Source organism: Haliaeetus leucocephalus, unplaced genomic scaffold (genome assembly GCF_000737465.1).
Source record: "Haliaeetus leucocephalus isolate CR32 unplaced genomic scaffold, Haliaeetus_leucocephalus-4.0 Scaffold858, whole genome shotgun sequence".
NCBI classification, from domain to species: Eukaryota; Metazoa; Chordata; class Aves; order Accipitriformes; family Accipitridae; genus Haliaeetus; species Haliaeetus leucocephalus.
Genome location: NW_010973294.1, coordinates 5,060,455 through 5,083,800, shown reverse-complemented (window position 1 = coordinate 5,083,800; position 23,346 = coordinate 5,060,455). Strand labels below are relative to the sequence as shown.

The following is a 23,346-nucleotide window of genomic DNA, read 5'->3' as shown; positions in this document are numbered from 1 at the left end:
CAAATAAACAATTCTGCTTTTGAACAAAATGAACCATAGATGAGTAAGGCCATACATTCTAAAAATAGCAAGATGTTCTGACTTGCTTTCATTCTAGACATTACTTCATGTTGAAATGTAAAACTTGTATTAGATATGGGTTCAGTTAAACACAGAAAGTATTAAAGAATTACGTGACTAAAGACTTGAAAACTTACTTGAGTAGTTCATAATTCTTCTCATTTAGTCTTACAGCATTCTCCCGCCAAAATTTCTCAGACTTGTGTACAGGACTCCACTCCAGTCTTCCTGACTTGAGCTCAGAACTGTACTCATCGAAGGAGCTGCAACACAAAAGACCTAAATGAAATATTGGCTAAGCTTCTATGAACAGAGTTTGAATTGCACGCCCAAGCCTGTCCCTAGCCACACAAAGCTGGAGCACAACTTGCTGTGACACATTTGGAAGTCAGCTCTCTGCTGAGCATAAGAACTGTTCCCTGTCTTGGAGTTCAACACTTTAAAAATAAGGCATGAAAGGCAAGAGAAAAATTTGTTTTCAAACATCCTCCTCCATCCACCCCAAAACTCATTTCCTGAAGGGAAAAAAAAACAACCAAACAAACCAAAAAAACCCCCCAAAAAACCCCAACCAAAACCCAAACAAAACGCAGAGGAAAAACCCAAGCCACACCACCACAACATTTGGGAATTTAACTGGCTGTTTTGCCTGTTATCTAGGTTTTAAACTTCCCCAACCAAGGATCCCAGTACTTGCCTCTCATCCAATTCAACCTTTGACATGAACTACAACGTGCAGTTCAATTTATGCACAAGAGCAAGAACTAGGTAAATACTAGAAAAAACTTGAGTTAATCTGGACAGCAAAATGTATTCTAATTCGGTAGTCTTCGGCATAGACTGGAACTCCTATGAGATCCAACTGAAGTCCTTTATCAATTTATCAGTTACAAAGATCACACATCCAAGAAGTGAAGATTTTCTATTCAGCCTGCAAATACTTAGAATAGGAAACTTATATATACAACCAGCATCTCTGTATGCTCCACCTTACCAACTAGCACTTACGTATCATAATCCTGTACATTATTTAGCCTTAAAAAAGAAAAAAAAAATTTCAATGTTCATATAATTGCATTTTTTTTAAAGTTCACACTGCAAAGCATACCTAAGGTCCTGCACACTCTCACCAAGCTTGTCCAGTAGAAATTTGATATCTTCACTTATGTCTTCATCATCATATTTCTGCTGATCCAAATTCTCTAGCTGCTTTAAAACTTTACACTGAATCATGGCAAGAGCATATTCTTGGCGAGTTTCTCTCTCAGTAGATTTCTCTAACAAATTCTAGGAAAGTAAAAATTTATTTATTTTGTTTGTTTGAAGAACAGACTACTTCTGGTATTTTTAAGAAATTCTTATTGGCACTTTTTAATTTAGAAAGTGACAGAATTGACCACTTCCCGAAACAATCTCTTCAAAGAAGCAAAGCATGAGTCTACCACACAGTGGCTGCTTTACCCTACATTTAGTAGCATAAATTGCATAGAACTGACATTACTACACAGGAGGAGTATTAATATCTGCCACTACAGCAGATGAAGAGGATCTTTTAAAAAAAAAAAAAAAAAAAAGGCTCTGTCTTGCAAGGTAGAAGTAATGCAACCATATGTGCTGAAAAGGACAACCACCACTGCATTCAAGTTTAGGTCACTTAGACCTTTTTCCTCCTAGATTGTATGCTACCTTCAAAACCAGAAAGCATTAATTCACCTGCTTTGATAATTTTCCATATCAAATTGGACTGACTACAACGACTATTCAAAGAAAAAGGGCAGGCTTATATCCCAAATTCCAGAGTCTCTGCCATAAACAACTACTTTTATCTGCGATTATCATTTTGGCTTTCTGTGCAGCAATAGTATAAAGCAGAAAAGCCTTAAAATAATAATAATAAAAAAAAAAGGTCTGGATTAGATCAGTTTCTTTTGAATTTGGGAATATTCCATCTAGACATTTTTAATTCAAACAGAAGCTTGTTGGTAAGACTGGAATTACAAGCACAGAATGTAATAGTCAAGTTCCAATGTCATTTATTCATTACATTTCTACTCAATTTAATCAGCTTCAAATTACGTTGTTCAATCAGAGCTAGCCACCTGCACTTTTTGATAAAGCTGAAAACATGAATTCCGTATAAAAGACAAAGTCCTTAACAGAACATGTGTTCATATAAATAAGCCTTAACATCTACCAGAAATAAGCAATGAAACCATATAGAAGGAATTTGACTGCATCACTCATTTCACAGAACCGTTACACTTAAGGTTTCTAAGATATAAGACATCATATTCGTTATTAAGGCAGAACACTGCAAATGAACCTTAAAACTTGCATACTGAAAGTAAGTCATATTACTGCTTTTAATGGCTACATACAATTAGCTTTAATGAGGAAAAGCAAGTTTCTATTTCGGTAAAAGAACTGAGAAGTAGAAGGCAATTTACAGAAAGTAATGCTAAATCACTTAGTTAGAAGTACTAATGAAAGCGAAAGAACAAATAATGAATTTTAAAAGACAAAATTCAACCACTTCAAGGAGTAGGTATATAAACAGGTAGATAAAGTTTCCAGAGAAATCCTAGCGAAGAGAATTATAGGCAGATATGGAAGCTACTCCAAATTATTACCTATCTCATACCATAGTAGATATTCAAGCTTTTTATAGTGAAATTGAAAGGATATGTTAGGAAAGTACAAACAGGAACATATGACTAAATAGAATGGATCAGTAAACTACTCTGTGATTAAAAAAAAAATTAACGTACAAAATGAGTTACAGGTAGGAAACAGACAAAAAAGACAATAAAAATATGAAAAATGAGGAAAAAAACATTTTAATAGGTAAAGAGAGAAAGTAATTGATTTGAAGTAGACAGAAATACCCAATACCTGTTGCTTTATAGACAAAAATTACATTACAATTACATAGTGCACTTGCCAAAGAAGTGAAACAGGTCAAATTTGGAGAAATCGAGTAGTAGAAAAGACATATGCAACCTGTCAAGACTTACGGCATACCTTCAGTAACGCACAGGCAGTAGGGATGACTGGACAAATCATTAAGCCCTGTCCTTTATGCAATTCACTTTTTTTTTTTTTTTCCCATAAACTGATACTGTGGCCTCTCACACAGGAAGAGGGTTATTTTGCCTCTGCTACCTATTTTAATTTTGCTTCAGAACTCACAGCTCTGATGTCTAATTTCTAATGTATTATTTCCTGGCTGCCAGTTTATAACCTCATTTTCATGCCATGTTGGAGAAAGAAAACAGCTAAATTAATTTCCCTGAAGCCTTTAACAGAACCATCTTATTCTTTCTTAGCCTTTATTTATTAAAAGAACTTGGCTTCGTTTTTGTCTCCTCTTGCAAAACACACTAAATCTAAGAACTAACAATTATTCCTCCTACTTTTTATGATCTCAGAATTGGAAGAAGTTGGATATGAACTGCTGAGCCCCTTGACTTTTTTTTTTTCCCCCAAGCTGTCTTGCTATATGTCCCTGCTTAATCCTAACATTAAGATCCTAAAGAACACTAGAATATCTAGAGGTCTACATAGTAAGAATACCCCCTACTGAATACCTCACACCACTGACCTCCTTCAACACGATAAATACCATATTCTTATGATCTACCTTATTCAGAAATTTTTCAAAGTGGCAGATACTTTTGGCTAGAGAGACCATTTACGTCACAGAGTAAGCACCTTCACACAGCTCATTATTGCTGATCAGCGAGTCAGTAAGCAACAATTCCCCTCTCCCACCCTAATTTGCTTGCAACATCTACTACTGGAACACAATCAACACCCAGGAAAATAGTTTCCAAGATCTACATCTCCTACTCAGGATCCAAGTCCTGTTTTAAAAACAAGATTAGAAGTGTTTACAGCATTCCTGTATTACATACAAGACACTTGACAAGCACGCGTAAAACTATGTGCACATGCGCAATCAGCATCCATGAACATGAATTGGTACTCTCACAATTAAAGCATCAAGCCTCAGTGCTCAGTCATTCCAAATTATCTTAAATAGGACCAGTGATTTTTCAGGTAACGTGGACACAGTAAGTCAGCTAATCACTCTTACATGGATATTCTCATTCATCTTGACAGTGCCACCAAGAAAAGATTTTTGGACTAGTAGATAAAAATAATTTCTAAGTCAGTCAGTTGGACACACATATGTGTATTTCTAATTAAAGCTTTGCAAGGCAAAATTTATCAGGTATTAGTAACTACAGTGTTTTACACTAGTACCAGTAGAAAAAAGAATCTTGAACTAAAGAAGGGAAATCACTAGTGCCTGTGTTAACATAGGTGTTTTTAGTCAACCTTATTTTAAGAAGACATTGAATAGCAGACATCTGTTACTTGTAATAGCATGTCTATTACCTGTAACAAAACTCAGTTCACAAAAAAAAAAAAAAAAAAAAAGGAGAATTAAGCTTTCAATACAGTTTACTGAAACAGTCTAGCAGAAACAGCTGTGCATCAGCAACATTGGAGACCTACCCATTTGAGAGAGAAGCACAGTGTGATTGCAGTCAACAGACACTTACCCGAAATGCTGCAAGGATGATTCTAGTTACTTTCTCTTTGACAGATTCCTGAAGAATATCTGACAGCACTGGAACAATATTATACCGACGGAGATATTCACACATTTGAGGACTAAATGCCAGCAGCCACACACAAAAGATCATCTGATACTGGAGCTGGAAACCACATTTGTTGCTCAAGACCCCCATGATACTGAAAAATAGTATACATTTAATTTTTAAATAATGACTGCATGAATTGCATTGCTTCACCCAAAACATTACAAGAAATGGTTAACAGGAAGTTATTGGAACGAGCTGTTGAGAATGAGTATACAACACACGCTTCACAGTATCCTGCACCAGTATTTATCATTGTTCAAGCAGCTTGTTCAGAAAGCCATCTTTTAAAGACATAGTTATTTCCTCCTTAGCGTTACAGCCATAAAGCAGCTTTTCCCACGTGAACTGATGTGGTACTGTATCCATCTTCAGGTTCACCAAGACTCTTTTTCTACTGGCATGTTTAGAGCATTATTTGTCATTCTAGGAGAAACAGAAACGCATAGCTACTCCTTCAGAGTTAAGAAAGAGAAGGAGCAAACAGACAGAACAAATCTACACAAACTGAACTTGTTTCGTTAAATGGAGTGTCTGAAATGAGCTGAAGTAGTCATTATTTAACAAATGAGTTCTCAGAAAACAGCTTATAGATATAACACATCACAGATACACAAAGCACTGCTAGAGAAGAAATAATATCACACTATCTCCAAGAAGAAATCATGCAGAAGCTTTGTTCATCTGAAGTTTCGAAAATTTAATATGCAATTTACAGGTCCGTTCCAAAAAAAGCTAACCCAGTTTAAAAAAAAAAATTACTTACGTTCAAGATCATTGCTATCAAAATTAAGACAAATTCAAACGTGTTGAAATGCTGGCTTACTGTTATGCTTTAACAGTTTATTAAAAAGCTTCCTTGGTGAAAAAGTTTGTTTCAACAGTGTCATCTTGACACACATGAACATCTTTTGAAATTTCACTTCACTGGCAGCTTTGACTTTTCTCCATTTCAGGGTACAGGGATATTTTTTCTTGAAGTGCAAGTCATATAGCCACCATCCCCAATAGAGGCACACATGGCAGAAAAATTATTTATAGACAAGCAATTCTTTAAATCAGATGAGTGACAACATCCTAGCCTCATACAGAGCTATTTATGAAGAGAATCTGGATAAAAGAATAGTTGAAGCCATAGGTGGAAAACAAAAAATTTGAGCTTAGCTCTAGCACGTGTTTCTCTTTTCACTAACATTTTCAGGCTGAACAACTCCAAACTGAAAGAGAAAGAAAATTAGCAGAAACTCATTTCATTAGTCCTTGTTCTATTAAATAAAAACCAGAGCATCTTCAGCCGAAGACAAATGGCTGTATTCCCCTTCAGATATTTATTTAAGCAGTTCTTCCTGAAGAGTAAAGTAGCATTAAAGCCTCAATGTCGGTACCTATATCTGCAAGTTTCATTTGTCTATTTGACTATATTAGGATTTGGAAAAAAAAAAAAATAGCTTTTGTACTCAGAGCAGCTGTCTTTTGCAAGAGAGTTCTATTCCAAAAGAGGTCGCTGGGGAACATGCTATTGTAAGTGCAAGTATATCCATATAAATTGAAATAAATGCTCACCAATTTACTCCATCTGCTTCTACCCATGCAAAGCGATATTCATTGACCCTGAGCATCAGCTGCAGACATCCAGCAACACACTGTACATACTGGGAACTCTGGGTGAAAAGAAGAACACATCACTTCTTACAGGAAGAGTTAGGTAGTAAGTGCTGAAGTTCAGTTTTTCCAAACTAGGCTTTACTGGCACACTTCAACACACACCTCTTCAGTGACACTTCCCAAGTTAAACAGGCTCACTCTTACAATGCCTTACATTTCCCTATTTAAAAAAAAAAAAAAAAAAAATCTTACAAGAAAAGGTGGGAATCAAAATATAAATGGAGAAGAATTTTGAATACAAAAGAATTGTTATACAAGTGATGCCATTTTACATTACCATAACAGATTTTTATAGCCCAGTTGAACACGCCTTCTTTCAGTATCTATGAATGAAGGCTGTCTCCTGTTTGATTATACTGCCAGAGCCCTTTCTTCCACAGAGTCAATTGTCATTCCATTGAGCAAACTTTGGGAAATAAATCAGCAAGCTGGTTACCAAGCTTGAAGAAGTTTGCTAGAGGTCATTGTAGAAAAAGGAATCTTGAGGTCAGGTTCTTCCCACTCCCATTCTCCAACTCAAAACAGCAGTGTTGTCATTACAATTATATATTTTCCTATGCATGTGCCACACAGTAAGTACCATGCTTATCATAATGAGATGTATATTTATACAAAAAAAATACCATTAGAAAAATGAGTATGCAAAATCACCCTCAAAGTTTAGCTTCGCATTTTAATTTTTTCTTCTTTTCATTAAAAGCTTAGCACAGTATACTCTGCTAAGAAAAAAATAATAAAACTAAAACTTTCCCATCAGGAAGACACTGAGAGATGCACCACTGAATCTTATTTTCATTCAGACTACTATAAGAACAGTCACAAAGACAGAATCATTAAACAGCTTTTCATCTCTAAAAGCATGTGTTTTCTGTGCAGTAACGCGCAAGATGCACTGCAGTTCAAATATAGGTTTTGGCCAAAACATTGTCCCTCCCACTACCACAACAGAAAGATCTCATGATACAAACAGAAGTGGCATTTTTTTTCTCTCTTCTTGCTCAACTTCTGGCATTATCTTCACTAATACTGAGATATGCTGCTGATAAAATGTTGGAGTTTTTTTATTTTCTATAAGCCTTTTTCTTTACTAAGTGTCTTGAAAGTCTTATGGTAGATCACTCACATAATACAAGGTCAAATCTTTCAAACATTTAATGGAGTAAAGAAGTTAGGCAATCCCACATGAAGAGAAAAGACAATAAACAGAATTTAAAATAAAGATTAATTCATTCTATCCCTCTCATCAGAGATTAAGACCTTTATGTAAAAACTGAGTCTGAACATCTAGGCCCAACTCATCATACAGAACATTCATTTCCCTGAGTAGGTATTCACTCTCGTACACCATGCAAATAAAACGGGTATAAACACACCTACAGCCCTACAGCCCCAAATAATATATTAATTTATCTGCATCACCAACCTGTGTACTACTGAACTTGGAGTTTTCTTTTTAAAGGGTCTGTCATAAAAGCATTCTCTTCCAACACTATTATAATTGAAATGTCATAATAGATCCCAGCCCTCATTTCCTGTGTAAAATGCTACAAATGCATCTCTAATTTACTCTGAAATAAATTAGTCAGGACCTGCTTGGAAATCCTGCACAAGCTAGATTTGAAATCAGAACACTAACAAAGTCAAGATAGTACCTGCCCAACTTAATTATCCTAGAACATATTTGCACTATCAGTTCTGCTGCTTTGGGACCCTGCAGTGGTATGATAAATCCATGCAGTGCTACAGTACAATGAACACAGATTTCTAAGCAAGTTAGAAGAGCTCACAGCTCCATAATGAGTGGTGATGCATGCTGTAGAACTATTTACTCTTTTAAGGCTATATGACCAAGGGCTGTCAGCCTAACAAAACCTACCAGTACGGCACATGGAACTGCATACGAAATACTGAAATACTTCAACTTCTATGCTCAGGCCATAATTTTACCCCCTCTCTATGGTCATGCCTAACAGTCTTTCATCTTTTCTACTTTAAACCCCAGTCAAGTGGTAATTTAAGAGGCTTTCCTCTACAGGAAGCTAACACTTTAAAGCGATGACTACATTTAGAAGAAAAACAAATTCCAGCTTCATATTTAAGTCTTCTGAAAAATTGTGAACACTTTCAGGTTGCAAAAGAAACAAAAGACCAAACCGAATTCTACTCCACATTCAGAAGCTATGATAAATGGCCTTGTTATGCCACAACAAAACAGAAAATCCAGTTATGATGATCACTTGCATTTGCTATACTGCTGCAGTTCATCTCCAAGATCAACAGCCATTATAGCTACATGAAATTTGGTATAAATAAATACTGATGCGAAAAGGACAATCCATTTTTCCCTGAATTCAAGCTATTCAAATATGAAAAGCTTACAGCTTTGAAAGCACTCTTGTAATTTCATGCTACAGAGGTTGAGGGGCAATGTTAGGTTTAATATCTGATGTGCCCTTTCTAAGTTCTGCACATCACAAGAGCCAAAAGCTTCTTAGTCTCATGTTTCTTTCACAACTCCGACAGTTCAGTGCTAAACAGACAGTATTGTTCAAATACTAAATTAATTGCATATAATTTTTTCAAGTTTTAACAAAGAGAATGCTAGATACATCTACAGTTTTAACAACCCAAACCAACTTGCAAAATACATACTTCCACTGCCAGCATTTTCTGTGAAATCAGTTTTAAAAATACTTTTGTTTCTTGGCGCCATCACCTGGCACTCTGTTGTCGTACAGTTCTGATTCCAAGTTCTTTCTATTACTGACACCAGAACAGCTCGGCACATTAATCCAAGGAGTGGGTATCACCTGCCCCAAATAGCAAATTGACAGATTTCAAAGATATACTCACATCACTTGTGGAGACTGCTCCTGGTTCCACAGAACCCCCTGTACCACGTAGTTTCTAGCAAAAAAATGTAAGTTTAAAGTCAGAGCTGTCCTTCACCCTTACAGAACAGTTGTTAGTTACCAAGTTTTTTTACAATTCTTTGATCCCTCTAGTCATAAAAAGATTAAGAATCTATAGACACTTTTCTTGCTCAAAATATTATGATAATATATTGTATTTATTTCCCCCACACACCATCATGTCTACAAGAATATGCTTGGAGCTGAACCTGGTATATCAGGATTTAATTTTTTTTTATTTAAGTGTGGATTTACTCAAGGCTTTTATCCATCATCATCTTAGAATTTGAAGACTGTTCTCTTGAATCTTTCTGAAAGAAATTCCAACTTTAAGATTCTTCTTCCAGAGAAAAAAACCAAAACTCCTTTTCAATAAACCCAGTTTGGAAAACTATGAAAAATGTACCATTACTAAACCTACTGAATGTTTCTCTGCTCTCCAGAATCTACTTCTGCTACGACACTACCTCTTAAAGAATCACATATCGCTGGGTTTTGATAAGGACTGAAGGGAAAATCTCCAAAAATTAATACAAAGCAGAATGATTCATCTCTGAAGGACAAGCCAGCAGTAAGCAGTTCATACTGAGCTAATGCCATAAAAATACTGTCCAAATAAGTCAAGATTTATTTAGTTTCAAGAGACAGGACTAAACCCAAAAGCTTTGTACTACAGTAAACTGGAAGAAAGTTTTGATATTCACTTCCTGCTGCCGCGTGATTTTCTTACCAGTAAAAAGCTCTGAGAAACAAAACAATACAGGGAGACAAAAAACCTTCATCATATGTTTTCTCAGTGTCCAGAAGAAAAATCAATGTTAACCAGCAGAAAAGGCAAAATGCCTTATATTTTATTTTTAATTTATTTCAAGCACTAGAGTAGATAATATAAAATATTAAGTTAAAAACTATGTGTTTGAATAAAGGATATTTAGCTTTAAAAGTGACAGAGTAAAATTTCATTTTAAAAAAGAAAACCAAAAATATACCTTTTGTTTCCTCATCTATATATTCATATTCTTGAAAAAAGTTTCCAAAGTCACTGTAACGTTTAAACAGAAGTAGCTTTTTACCTGTGAACTGAGCTGAGTTTTAATCCAGTTGAAATAGTAATTCAAGTCACTGCCTTCCATAAGTTCCCTCCCCCAAGCAGCCAGTTTGGCAATAATTCTTGCTGCCTGAAAAAGAATGCAATAAACAGATTTTTCAAATGCAGCGCTTTCAGGATTCGGTGAGAAGTCCTATAAACTCTGGAAACCAAGTTTAGGTAAAAGATGGCCACTTACAGAAAGCTACAGGGTTTCTATGTAGGGGACTCTTCATGCCTAGTAATTTTGTTTCTTCAGCTTTCTGCTGTTTCTACTTCCTAATAACTGGTATATTTTCACAATGTTACCAGATACCTGCAGCTGATGAAGTTCACAAGGCACCAACTAAGAACTCAGAAAGAGGTGGAGGGGAGCTATCAATGGGCTACTGCTGTAGGACACTATTACAGTCAGAAATCCATCAACAGTAAGACACTTAATGGCCTAACACATACATGAGCAGACTTACTTTGAGCAACCATGGCATATACCAACACAAATGACTGCAAAGTATTAAAGTTTTTTATACTTAAACTGAAGCAAGTTGTCTTCAAGAAGGGAGAAGTTTCAATCCCAGAAAAAGAAGAGCAGAAAACCAAAGGGAAGGCAGAATTTAAGAATGAAGTTGAGGAGTAAAAATGTAGTCAGGTTAAGAATTTTCATGATGCTTATGGCACAAGAATACATATAACAAGAGCATATTTCTATGCCAGCCTTTCCAAATTATGCTTGAAGTAATTCTACATTGCAGCCTGCAGCTTATTTGCAGAAACATTTGAGCCAGCTTATATATAAAGAGGCAGTCTAACTGAGAAACTACTGAAGTAAGGGTTTGTTTGCCTGCATACAGCTCCATGATGCACTGAGGAGACTATTCCAGGCACCTTTCCACTATACTGCATTCAGATGTGCAGCACCACCACCACTGATTTCTAGCGGGATTATGAATGAGAGTCTGGAACAATTATTTTTATACTGAAATATGTCAAATCCACTTCTGAATGTAGCCAAGTAACCCTCTAAAATCCCTTCAGCTTTAAAATATGATATTAGGTCTCCAGCTTACCGTGATCCCGAGTTAAAACTGCTACCTGGCCCCTAAATGAGACACCATTCATGCCTAGCAGAATTTGAGCCTGGACACAGAGGACAAGTATTTTTATCTGTCTATGCAGATGCAATGATGTGGTATCAAAAGTATTCTAGTGTGCATAGTAAGGAGGGGAAAAATAAAAACAATAAAAACAACACAAAACTAAAACTGTTTTGAAAAAAAAAATGCACAAACAGTACTGAAAGGCGTAATAATAAAGGAGCAAACTTAGTGTCTTAAAGTGGATTCACATCACATGAGGTTCTCTGTGGCTTGTGAAGTTATTTGTGTATTTTTGCAGTACCTAAAGAAAACAATATCTGAATAACACATCTGTGAGCAGAGAAATACTGGACATAGAAATTTCTGTACTACACATTTGAAAGCCACCATTCCAGGGAGACTAATTATTTTGCACTGCAGAGGTCTAAAAATTACACTTTAGCTGCATACTTGAGAAGTTAATATTGTCCGAGCTTGCTCAGACTGCAGTTCTGCAAAATGGGTCTTCAGCAGCAATACTGCCAAAAAAAACAAAAAACAAAAAAACAAAACGCAAAAAACACCACCAACCAAAAAACCCCAACAGCCTTCTCCTTCAGCAGCACCAAGTAACCTGATTCCACAGCATGCAGTGAATCAGTCAGATTTAAAAAAAAATAAATAAAAAAAACAATCAAGCCTGACATTTTTCTTGAAAACGTGCCAGCTCATTGCTCAAGTCGCAGCACAGCCCCAAACACAGTTGCACTGGCCACACCTAAGGGCAAACAGCATGACTTGCCTGGAATTCCTTGTGCCAGTACTGCCACCACAGCATAATGCAGGCCAGGTATGTGGTTTTGTAGTTTGAGCCACTGATTTGATTCTACCATACCATGCCAGCACAAACATATGCAGTGAAGAACAATTCATAGCCATGCAGTTTTCTGCCTCTTCAAGCCATAATACAAGTTTTATTGGTGGAAACTATGGCGTCCATTAGGAATTTACAGTAATGCAACCATATTTTTCCCCAAAAAGGAAAAAAACCCCACTGAGATGAAATGGGCAGTTCTTTCCACAGAAGAGAGAAGAATATTAAGAATTCCAGAAAAGTTACTCCATATACACCAGCAGTACCCAGCTGCTCAAAGCACAGCACATACCATACAACGCACATGGTTGTACTGGCTTTGGCTGGGAAGGACTTAATTTTCTGCACAGCAGCTCATATGATACTGTGGTTTAGACTGGTGACCAAAACAGTGGTGATAACATACCAACATTTTAGCTGCTGCTGAGCTGTGCTTGCACAACATCAAGGACTTCTCTGTTTCTTACTCTACACTTCCAGTGAGCAGGCTGGGTGGGAGGTCAAGAGGCTGGGAGGGGACACAGCCAGGACAGCTGACCAGAGATACACTAGCTGGGCATCAGTCTGCTGGTGTTGTGCAATTGCTTTTGCATCACCTCTTTTTGTTGGATTTGTTTAGGGTTCCACCCCACACACCCCTTTTTTTCCCCTTCACTTACTAAACTGTCTTTATCTTGACCCATGCGTTCTCTCACTTCTGCCCTCCTGATTCTCTCCCCAGCCCCGCTGTGGGGGACTGTGCAAGCAACTGGGTTGGAGCTTTCCTGTCAGCCAGGGTCAACCCACCACAACAGCAGACATTATTTCTTCCCCAGTATGCTTACAAACCGTTTTAAGCAGATTTCAAGTGGCACTGTACTAATTTGAGCATATGAGAGTATAAATTCATCAAGGTAAAGATATTTTCCCTTCCACAGGATGAGAACTTAAATTCTAATATTTGTACAGCATGAGGAGCACTGACTGGCAGTTGTGACAAAAGTTATTTTTCTATTTATGTAACCTGCTCTATCTCCCAGAAAAAACAGTGTCAATAAACAATGTAACTTTTCTTTCTAAAATGTGGTCAAGTGAAGCTTATCTAAAGAATGACTCATCTAGACTGCAAGAGGAAAACTTTCCAGTCCAGGCAGTAGTTTACCTTCAAACTCCAAAATCTCCTGAAGAAAAATAAAACCAGCATTTTTCTCTACCATTTTTAGAGACAGGTTCATTTGAAACTTACCATATGCACAGTGAAAAGATCTTGTCGATTCAACATTGGCAGAAAATAGGACCATGCAGTGTTTTTACCACGTTTTGCATAATCAAAGAAGATACAAACACGCTGATGATTTTCCTGTAAAAATTGGGAGAGAGGAAAAGATGACAGACTTGTAAAAGCATTCAACATAAGGCAGTTATTTGCTCCTCATTATGTTGGCATACATTATCAGAGTCTATCCTGGCTTGTAACAGCCCATGGAAACTTTTCAGTTCAACAGTTACTTGTGGATACAGTTCACTTCAGCACTGCAACAATTAAGGTTAGAGATTTGGGATGGGGGGAAACAAACTTTGAAACCCTAGTTGTATCTCAGTACTCCAACACCTGCTTGAGTAAAAACGGATATATCCTTTTGATCAAGCAAGCAGAATGAGAGAAATGAGACAAGCTAAATACTGTCTTTTCCCAGACAAACACTACGCAATCAATTACACTTGAATAAAGTCCACACAAAGTTTTCTACATATTGCTACTTCCACACAAAAGCCTGTTGTTCAGTTTGGCTGCGTGTGGTACAAGTGGAACTTCGGAGACGTAAGCTAGCCCTGCCTCTCCATTCCTCTCAATGGCAATCATAGAATCATAGCATGGTTTGGGTTGGAAGGAACCTTAAAGACCATCTAGTTCCAACCCCCCTGCCATGGGCAGGGACACCTTGCACTAGACCAGGTTGCTCAAAGCCCCATCCAACCTGGCCTGGAACACTTCCAGGGATGGGGCATCCACAACCTCTCTGGGCAACCTGTTCCAGTGCCTCACCACCCTCACAGTGAAGAACTTCTTCCTTATATTTAATCTAAATCTACCCTCTTTCAGTTTAAAGCCATTGCTCCTTGTCCTATCAGAGCTCTCCTCTCCCACATGAGGCTGCAACTGATTCAGCTGTTATCTCAGGCAACCTGCATACCTAGGAGAGGACATAGCTACCAGAAGTCTGTTCTCCAGGGCTTCTAGGCTGAACCATAAGAGACCACAAGTACCTGAACCTGGGCCCTGTGCAGTTTCTTCAAGCATTTCACCTAATAACCACTGTGAAAAGCAGCTATTATGGTTCTCCTTAAAGCAGACCAGAGAAGAGGCCATGCAAACCTGAAGGAGAAAGAGGAGCTCCGCTATTTCCCAGTAGCCTAGAACATAGACAGTCATCCAGAAAATCAAATACCTGGATTCTTGCTTTTCCTCAGCATTTCCATATACTTTCTAGCCTGGTGGATAGTAAGTTTCACTCTAAAGAGAGGTCTCCCCATTGAAGTCACACTACTATAACCAAGTATACAACTCATATGAAGGAAGGCAAAACTGTTTGAAGTACTGTAACTGGGAAACTGGCATGAGAACAGTACCTCAGTCTCCACTATCGAGTGAATTTAATTTTCAAACTTCCCTAGCTGAAGGGCTTTCTTCCATCAGTTCAGCACCCTATTATTAACTCTATGGACCAAGAATCAGCTAGGCAAGCCTGCTTGTTGGAATACAATTCATTAAGCACAAGATGACCTGAATGTATCCATGATCCAAACACTGGCTTCTTACTAAGCATCAGAGTTGCAACCAACTCTTCATTGAAAGTATCAAAGTTACTGCACCACATGGGCTGCAAATTGCTGTCCTGATCACTGACTGGGGAAGGTGAGGTGTCACTAGTTATCTGGCAGTCATAACCCTTACAGTGATTAATGCTCTATATGGTATGTGTCAAAAAGCACTCAAAAACCCTCTAAAAATTTGTTGTTAGAACTATGAAATAAAAAAAAAAGTAAGATCTCAGGAACACAGTGCCTTGGTGGAGAGCCTCTGCTCTGTGAGGGCTAGTTTGATGAAAAACGGCAGTTCAATCAAACAAATTCTGTTAGAGATGACAGACAGGTCTGGAAGCAGGCAAGCTGAAATAATTTCAACATGCTGTCAATCAGAAGACTAGTCTGGTTTGCTGTTAAGGTGAGGGGTAAAGATGGGAGGGAAGGAGTGGAGAACTGCCTACGGCCCTGAAATACGTGATGCTGCACCTTCCCAGGCAGCTACTGACTATACCAATAAAAAGGAAATCCTGAAGCTCTCACATCAACAGTTGAATAATTTAGCTTCTGTCATTTTTGAAAAAGCATAATGAAGCTCACTTGGGTAGTACTGCTACCTTCAGCAACTATGGTGCAGGTTCTTAAAGATTTTATAAGTAACAGACTGTACAGTGTGATGAGGTCACTAATCCAGAAAAATTGTTCCAAGTATTTATCATATGAATAGAATAATAAATGTTTCCTCAGAGACTCCAGTATGCTAACACTCTCCACCTTCAGAAATAAACAGAATGGTGATATTCTTATAAGGCAATCACCACATTAATCTGCCAGCCTCCAAAAGAAATCTTTCTTAGAACGATGATCAAATCCGTAAGTAGAACTGCAGGAACAATCCTAGACACCCAGGTAGGCTTTTGGTGTGCTCAAAACACAGTTAATATGATTTTTACAACCTCACAAGAAAAGCACAGAAAGATAATAGAAGAACCACAGACAGTCATTACCAACACAGACAAAAGCTGGATACTGCTATGTATGATAGTTTCTAGAAGTTTCAGCTATCAAAAGTAGCTTTCAAATATTATTTGTTCATTTCCTGAAACTGCAGTGAACATCTTTGCTCAAAACAATTTTACTGAAAGAGCCAGTGGCACCATGACAGGCCATATCCTTGAACAATTGCTCACTTAAAATCTTTGCATGTACTGAATTTAGACTACTTGGGCAAAGACAGGAGACTTCATATCCACTACTGTGTATCCTTCTGTCCATGCAGTCTGCAGAGACCCTGCACTAAACTCAGTCACAGAGTCAATGGCCAATATGCTGCTTTCTGACAAGAATCTCACACCTTGAAAGTGTGCAACCGAGGGTCCAGAAGGCATCACTGACAGCATGTTCTACCACCTGAACATGACCAAAAGAAAAGAGAAGTCCTGTTTCAGCCTTGCCTAGTGGACACATGGAGGGTTAGGAAGCCCTGGGATGACGCCATGCAGATGCCTGCACACAAGCCCTCTATGCCAGCAGCAAGATATCCCTGAAGAACGAAATCACACAGAGCATTGCAAAAGCCAATGCAGCCTTTCAGACACTGAAACAGAATTTCTAAAGTGAAGAAGGCATCCAATTTCAAACAAAAGCACATATATACTGTGCACCAACATCTCTTTCTCCTGTATCACTATAAAGCCTGGACAATTTAAAGTCATTATGTTTAACATTAAGAATTCCACACATGCCACTTCTGTAGCAGGGTAAGGCCCTGAATACAGAAATGTCAGTGCATCACCATAAACTCAAGAAAACACATTCACCTAGACAGAACCAATATGGCAAATAAGAGATTACTCAAAACTACCTTCTGTGACCACCTAGAACTAATACAATTGTTCAAGAGTGGGCCAGTGAAAGCCTTTACCTGTGGGGTATTAATTCCACAGCACTGGAAATTATATCATTTATGGCATACTGTAGCTATAGGCTATGTGCTAAGTCAAAGCACATAAGCAAAACAAGACCTACTAATGCTCACGAAAAGTTCCAAAGAAGGGCAAGTGAAACAATTACTTCTGTGGCCACCAATATGTCTCACACAGAAAAAGAGACCCATTCGTCACAAAAGTAGCCATAATAAACAGAATTCTCACACACTAAGACAATCTTTATCATCAAACATGTAAACCAAACAAGGTACTCCCAACTCAGTGTCCTAATCAAGGAATAACACTGAAGCTCCCTTTTGTCTTCTCTGCTTCTTCATGTTTGTGTCACACTTGAGAAAAAGTACACCTAAAGAGGAGAGGAAGAGGGTTAAGTAACAAAGCTGCAGATGGGCATGAATAAACTGCCACCACCACCACTAGCTATTATTCTAGCAGTCAGGGCATTCACTCAGGACTCTAATGTGCAGACAGGCACCTGGAAGAACACCATAATCCCCATGTTATACATACCATGGAGAGGTTCACACTTTTCAACTTGCCTATTGACAATACTGAACACTCAGAGCTGGAATTAGAACTTGCATGGTTCACCTCCTAGGGCAATGCCCTAAACTATTATCACTAGACACATTTCACTGTAACCTTGTATTAAATATAACATAAAACAGCAGAAGAGAAACTGTCAAACAGCCAAATATTCTACATGAATACCAGGAGAAAACCTCGCTCAACTGAACCCGTCTTGTTACATCATCACTCCAACCACTTTCTCTTAGTCTACTAGAGAGCGAAGAAATGCAAAAGCAGGATTATCTGATTAAGTAAAGTCTCCTCTTGACTTGTTCCAGTCAGCACAGCATTTGTGACACTAAATTTAATAGCCTACTCTTAAAAGCCACTGTATCACATAGCTACAGAGAAATATATATTTCATTGAATCAGGAGTTCCTGGTTTATATTTAAACCATGCAGGATTTCAGAACATGTTGTCCTAAACAGTCTAACTTATGTTGGAAACCTGAAGCTGCAGAAACTACACCTTCTTGCTGAGGGTGGCCAAATTAACACTTTCATAGGAAAAGCTTCAAGAACTTTAAGTTAGAAGTCATATCCTATCTACATAACAGGAAAGGTCTGAGGTCACAAATCATCCCTTAACATCCAAGTTTTGCATCATACATGGTTGAGAGCTGACAGACAAGCATACAGGCATGTTTTATTTTGAGAATATGAACATACATATACAAGACTAAGTTACTCATACAACTTTAGGTCTAACATTTAATTTCTGAAGACAAGATCTGAAAATTTAAAACAGTATTCTTAATACAGTATGAGAAACACCTGAAGAGACCTGAATTAGGCTAAGGAAACATTCAAGCATGCATTTAAAGACTTAAAATTAAGACAGGTTATTGACCTACTTGTAGCATATCATCAACCATTGTCAGAATGTACTGAACCGTCTGTTCCTTGGAGATATGAGTCATCAAGTTTATAAATGTTTTAGCACACTAGAAAAATAAGAGACATTAAAATTAATACTAGCAATTGTCTTCATTCCTTTTGATAATATAAAATAGGACCTCATTAATTCACAGTTAAGTCTTACATAATCATTGAGCATCCCAACATCTTCTCCAATCGCAATAAGAGATGAACACATTTGACATATTACAAAGAAAATTTTCTGGCACATTGATTGTTACCCTTTACAAATTGTATTATGGCTTTCAAATGAAATAACAAGTACTCACTAGTGAAAGTCGGCAAGGTGCTTTTTTGAAAGACTGATTAGAAAAATCTGCATCAGCATCCTTTTTTTATGGCAGTGAGGAGATGAACCAAGTAAGTTGACAAAACAGCTACAACTCAGACATGGTATAAGAAAGTTTCAGCAACTTGAATGGGAGGGAGGGAACACAGGTCACTCTTACCTGTTCACTTCCTGTACCTTGTAGGAAAATCTTTGTTCCTATTTGAGCTGTTTTCTGCCCCTGAACAACTCTACTCTACAATTTCAGCAACAGATATAATAGGCTGTAACAGTCACAACACTACTTTTTACACTTCCTCCTTCCCCTTCACCACATTCAACTAAAACTGAAAGAAAAATGGAACTCTGAACTGCTACACCATAATTATATAGTGGCATATAATGTTCACCATATATGCTTTTGTCACTATGCAAATTATGGTCCATTACATAGCAGTCACACAATACAATTTGGGAGGGAAAAAAAACGAAACAAAACACAGAACAGCCTAAATTAAAGTAGAAAAAAAGGTCTGGAAAGTTGTGTGTCTTGAGTGCATGTCCTACTCTTCACCTTCCCCGCTGCCTCCCGCAATCCTCTTGATGTCTGACATGGTCTGCTAGAACCATAGGCTTCAAGGCTGAGATTCTACTGTTTCAAATGTCATTAAGTTGTCTTTGGGCATCCTTCCTGGACTCCATAAGCCAAAGAGCATGGGTCACCTATCAATCTTATATGGGCTCCATCCAATGCAGATGTCTCATATCTTACTGTGCATAAAATGACACTAGACACCTGCGTTTAACTGAATTCACCTTAGCAGTCAGTGGGCTCTACTGCTGGAACTACCTTGTAATTGTTCAAGTAGCTAAGCAGAAATCTTACTGGTAGTAGCTTTCATCAATAAACTAAGGAAAACAGCTAAAAAAAAAAAAAAAGTGACTCAAGTACCAGTGTGCATGATTAAGTAAACTAGGATGAGGAAAGACTTGAGTTAGCTTGTCCCACAACAGAGTCAAAGTCAGATGACATTTAATAAATATTTAATAGCTTTTAAAAGAATGTCCAACCTATATCTAGGAAAAATAAAATCATAATAGCAAGTTTTATACTTCTTCCATAACATCTTAATTGTATACAGCCAACAATAAAATAGAGTTGGTATGAAAATTTCCTTCCATCCTCCTCCCCAAAAGACAGATTATTAAAAGAAAGGAAAGTTACTTGATTGCCTTCTGTTTGCAACAACTCCTGTTTTTCTTCTGGATTCCTTTTCTGTTCAAATCTTTGAATAAATTCACAGTCTTCACCTGAAATCATCTGCCCTCTGAAAAGCAAAATATAAAAACATAAGTAACATGAACAATAAGTTATTTCAAACTGTATTGGGTTTACGTGGCAAGGTTTTGGTAGCAGAGGGGCTGCAGGGGCAGCCTGTATGAGAAGACACCAGAAGCAGCCCCCATGTCAGACAGAGCCAATACCAGCCAGCTTCAGGATTGAGCCGCTGCTGGCCAAAGCGGACCCACTCAGCGATGATGGTAGCACCTCTGTGATAACATATTTAAGAAGGGGGGGAAAAAGCTCCGCAATTGCAGCCGGTGAAAGGAGTGAGAATATGTGAGAGAAACGATCCTGCAGACACTGAGGTCAGTGAAGGAGGAGGGGGAGGAGATGCTCCAGGCGCTGGAGCAGAGATTCCCCTGCAGCCCGTGGGGAAGACCATGGTGAGGCAGGCTGTCCCCCTGCAGCCCATGGAGGTCCACAGTGGAGCAGATATCCACCTGCAGCCCGTGGAGGAGCCCACGCCCGAGAAGGCAGATATGCCCTAAATGAAGCTGCAGCCCATGGAAAGCCCACACTAGAGCAGGCTCCCGGCCAGAGCTGTGGCCCTGTGGAAAGAAGCCCATGCTGGAGCAGGTTTTCTTGCAGGTGCTGTGACCCCATGGGGGACCTATGCTGGAGCAGTTCATGAAGGACCATATCCCATGGGTGAGAGCTCAGGCTGGAGCAGGGGAAGAGTGTGAGAAGGAAGGAGCAGCAGAGATGGAGCATTATGAACTGACCACAACCCCCATTCACCATCCCCCTATACCCCTTGGGGCAAGGAGGTAAAGAAGTCAGGAGTGAAGTTGAACCTGGGAAGAAGGGAGGGGTAGGAAGAAGGTGGTTTTTAGATTTGTTCCTATTTCTTATTATCCTACTCTATTTAATCGGCAATAAATTAATTTAATTTCTCCAAGTAGAGTCTGTTTTGCCTGTGATGGTAATCGGTGAGTGATCTCCCTGTACTTATCTCAACCCACGAGCTTTTTATCATGTTTTTTTCCCCTGTCCTTTTGATGGAGGGAGAATAACAGAGTGGCCTGGTGGGCACCTCGTGGGCAGCCAAGGTCAACCCACCAAACAAACCTTATTTTCTTTGACTTGAGGTATCAACAGTATCACTTTACTAATCCTGTATCTGACAGTAGAACGTAAAGAGCTCCTTCAGCAAAAGGTCTAATGTAGAAAGACAGAATAATCTCTCTAAAGCCTTCCCTATGCATCACGTCTGCTCAACAGTATTCTCCAAATGGTCAGTGGAAATAGTTGTAAGAACTGAAATACACACAGCTAGCATATTATGCAAAAATTATAATATGTAACATGAATAATAGTGTAATCCAACCTGAAGTAAGTGTTGAAAAATAAAATTAATTGTTATTTCAAGTTTGCAAGAGAATTTTAAGGAGTACAGAGAACTTGGTTCCTAATGTATTTTCAGCTTTCACCAATTACGACATTTCAGCTTTTCCTGGTAGTTTAAAAACTGATATGCATGCAAGCTCATTCAAACACATAGCAAGGGGGCTTGATATAGTAAACTGCTGTGGATACCTACAAGCTAACAGATCTCTACTTGATCTTCAACTTAATATGCAAAGGGTTACTGCCATCATCAGTGCCATTTCAGAAAGCTGTTGACTCAGCTGAAGACCTGGCAGAATATTGTTGGGGATTTTTATAATACAAAACTTACAATCATAACAAATAACAAACTTGTCAAAATAGTACAGTCAGGTACTCTTCAGGTAAGAAAACTAATTTTAGATCAAGTAGTCCTGAAAATATCCAAGACTTTAACAGGTGACTAGCTTTACCAGTTATACCAGGAGTGCTTCAGGAAATAAGAAAATTGTGCACATCATCATCAATACAAAAAATCACAGAGGGTGAAAATATTACACATTTCTCTGTTTCAGTTATTTCCAAGACTCATCTTCTCTTACATTTTTGTTCAGTGAAATGCCTTTTCCACTTTGCAAAGCTATGTAGCACAGATTCTTTTAATCAATCTTTTCCATGTTCCAGGTCTGTTTCCAGATGTTCCATGATTACAGGTTCCATTAAAATCCTTGTGAACTTACAGCAAATGTTCACTTTTTTTTTTTTTTAAACTGGCTCATCTGGATTCTTGAAACACAGAAACAGAAATAAGACCTACAATGTGTTCATATCCTTCCTCTTACTTAAATGGTTATGCCTTGAGGATGGCCTCATCACAGGGCCATCTTTTACCTATTTACTTTTCAAGCAAAGAACATAAGTAGTCCAGTACCACGTGCACTATTCCTGTATTCTAGCTGCTTTGTAAGAAATACCCTCATATGCACTGAGGAAAGGCAATTATGACTTACTAGATGGAAGATTCATAAAGCCAGTGGTAGCTCTTGACTAGTTTCTACTAAAACTTAACTAATTATAGATGAAAAAGTAATTAGCCAATGATGACCATGCTGCTACCACATGCCTTTTGGATTGACTTGTGTTCTTTCTTGCCTTTTAAGGATGGATTTGAGCAGTTGTTGAAAGATGAGGACAATTCATACGCCACAAATACTAGACTTGACAACCCATAACTAGAAGCTTCTCATGTTTCAATCAATGCTGGCCAAGCTAGGGACTCCTGGATGATATTGATATAAAAGTAACCAGATGAGCTGCTTGTTTATAAAAATATTGCCATTTAGGAAGCACTTCAAAGATGACATAAGGTGAAACCCTAATTTTCAGCTTTAATGCTTGAAAAAGCCTCAGCCCAGGAAGAGAGATGCTTCTTTATAGCCAGGCTATTAGAAGAGGTCTGCCAAATGCCAAGGAAAAAAAAGCTTTCAAGCTTTAGTTTTCATCCTACATTAGACCACAGGAGAAAAAAAAAAAAAAAAAAAAAAAAAAAAAAAAAAAAAAAAAAAAAAAAAAAAAAAAAAGTGTGAGGATTGATGTTGTCTTGAGAGGAAAAGACATTAGGGTTTACTCTTTATTGCTTTTTAAGTGCCATTCAGAAAGACACTTTCCAGCCCATACAAAACAGTACAAGGGATTTGACAGCTTTGTAAACAAGTTGTTAATATTTTATCAGGGATCTCATACATCTGATTAATATTTTTAGTAACATCAAATGCATCCATTTCCATTAATTTAATTTTAAAACTGAAATAACTGATTAGGTAATAAACCTTAGCAACCAGTGGG

At 37.9% G+C, this 23,346-nt stretch overlaps 1 protein-coding gene across 3 annotated transcripts in view; it reads right to left on the bottom strand.

Moving 5' to 3' along the window:
* Window positions 1-23,346, bottom strand: part of ATP6V1H (ATPase, H+ transporting, lysosomal 50/57kDa, V1 subunit H) — a 48,435-nt gene that overhangs the window by 20,490 nt on the left and 4,599 nt on the right. For 2 of the 3 annotated variants that reach the window (XM_010582955.1, XM_010582956.1), the window contains exons 2-10: window positions 20,056-20,158; window positions 18,499-18,588; window positions 13,567-13,680; window positions 10,378-10,482; window positions 9,246-9,299; window positions 6,291-6,388; window positions 4,629-4,821; window positions 1,169-1,347; window positions 198-323 (exon numbers count right to left, since the gene is read on the bottom strand). In XM_010582955.1, the coding sequence (XP_010581257.1) occupies window positions 198-323; window positions 1,169-1,347; window positions 4,629-4,821; window positions 6,291-6,388; window positions 9,246-9,299; window positions 10,378-10,482; window positions 13,567-13,680; window positions 18,499-18,588; window positions 20,056-20,158 (1,062 nt within the window). The remainder of the gene's footprint in view (window positions 1-197; window positions 324-1,168; window positions 1,348-4,628; window positions 4,822-6,290; window positions 6,389-9,245; window positions 9,300-10,377; window positions 10,483-13,566; window positions 13,681-18,498; window positions 18,589-20,055; window positions 20,159-23,346) is intronic. The other variant, XM_010582957.1, reaches the window with a different exon arrangement.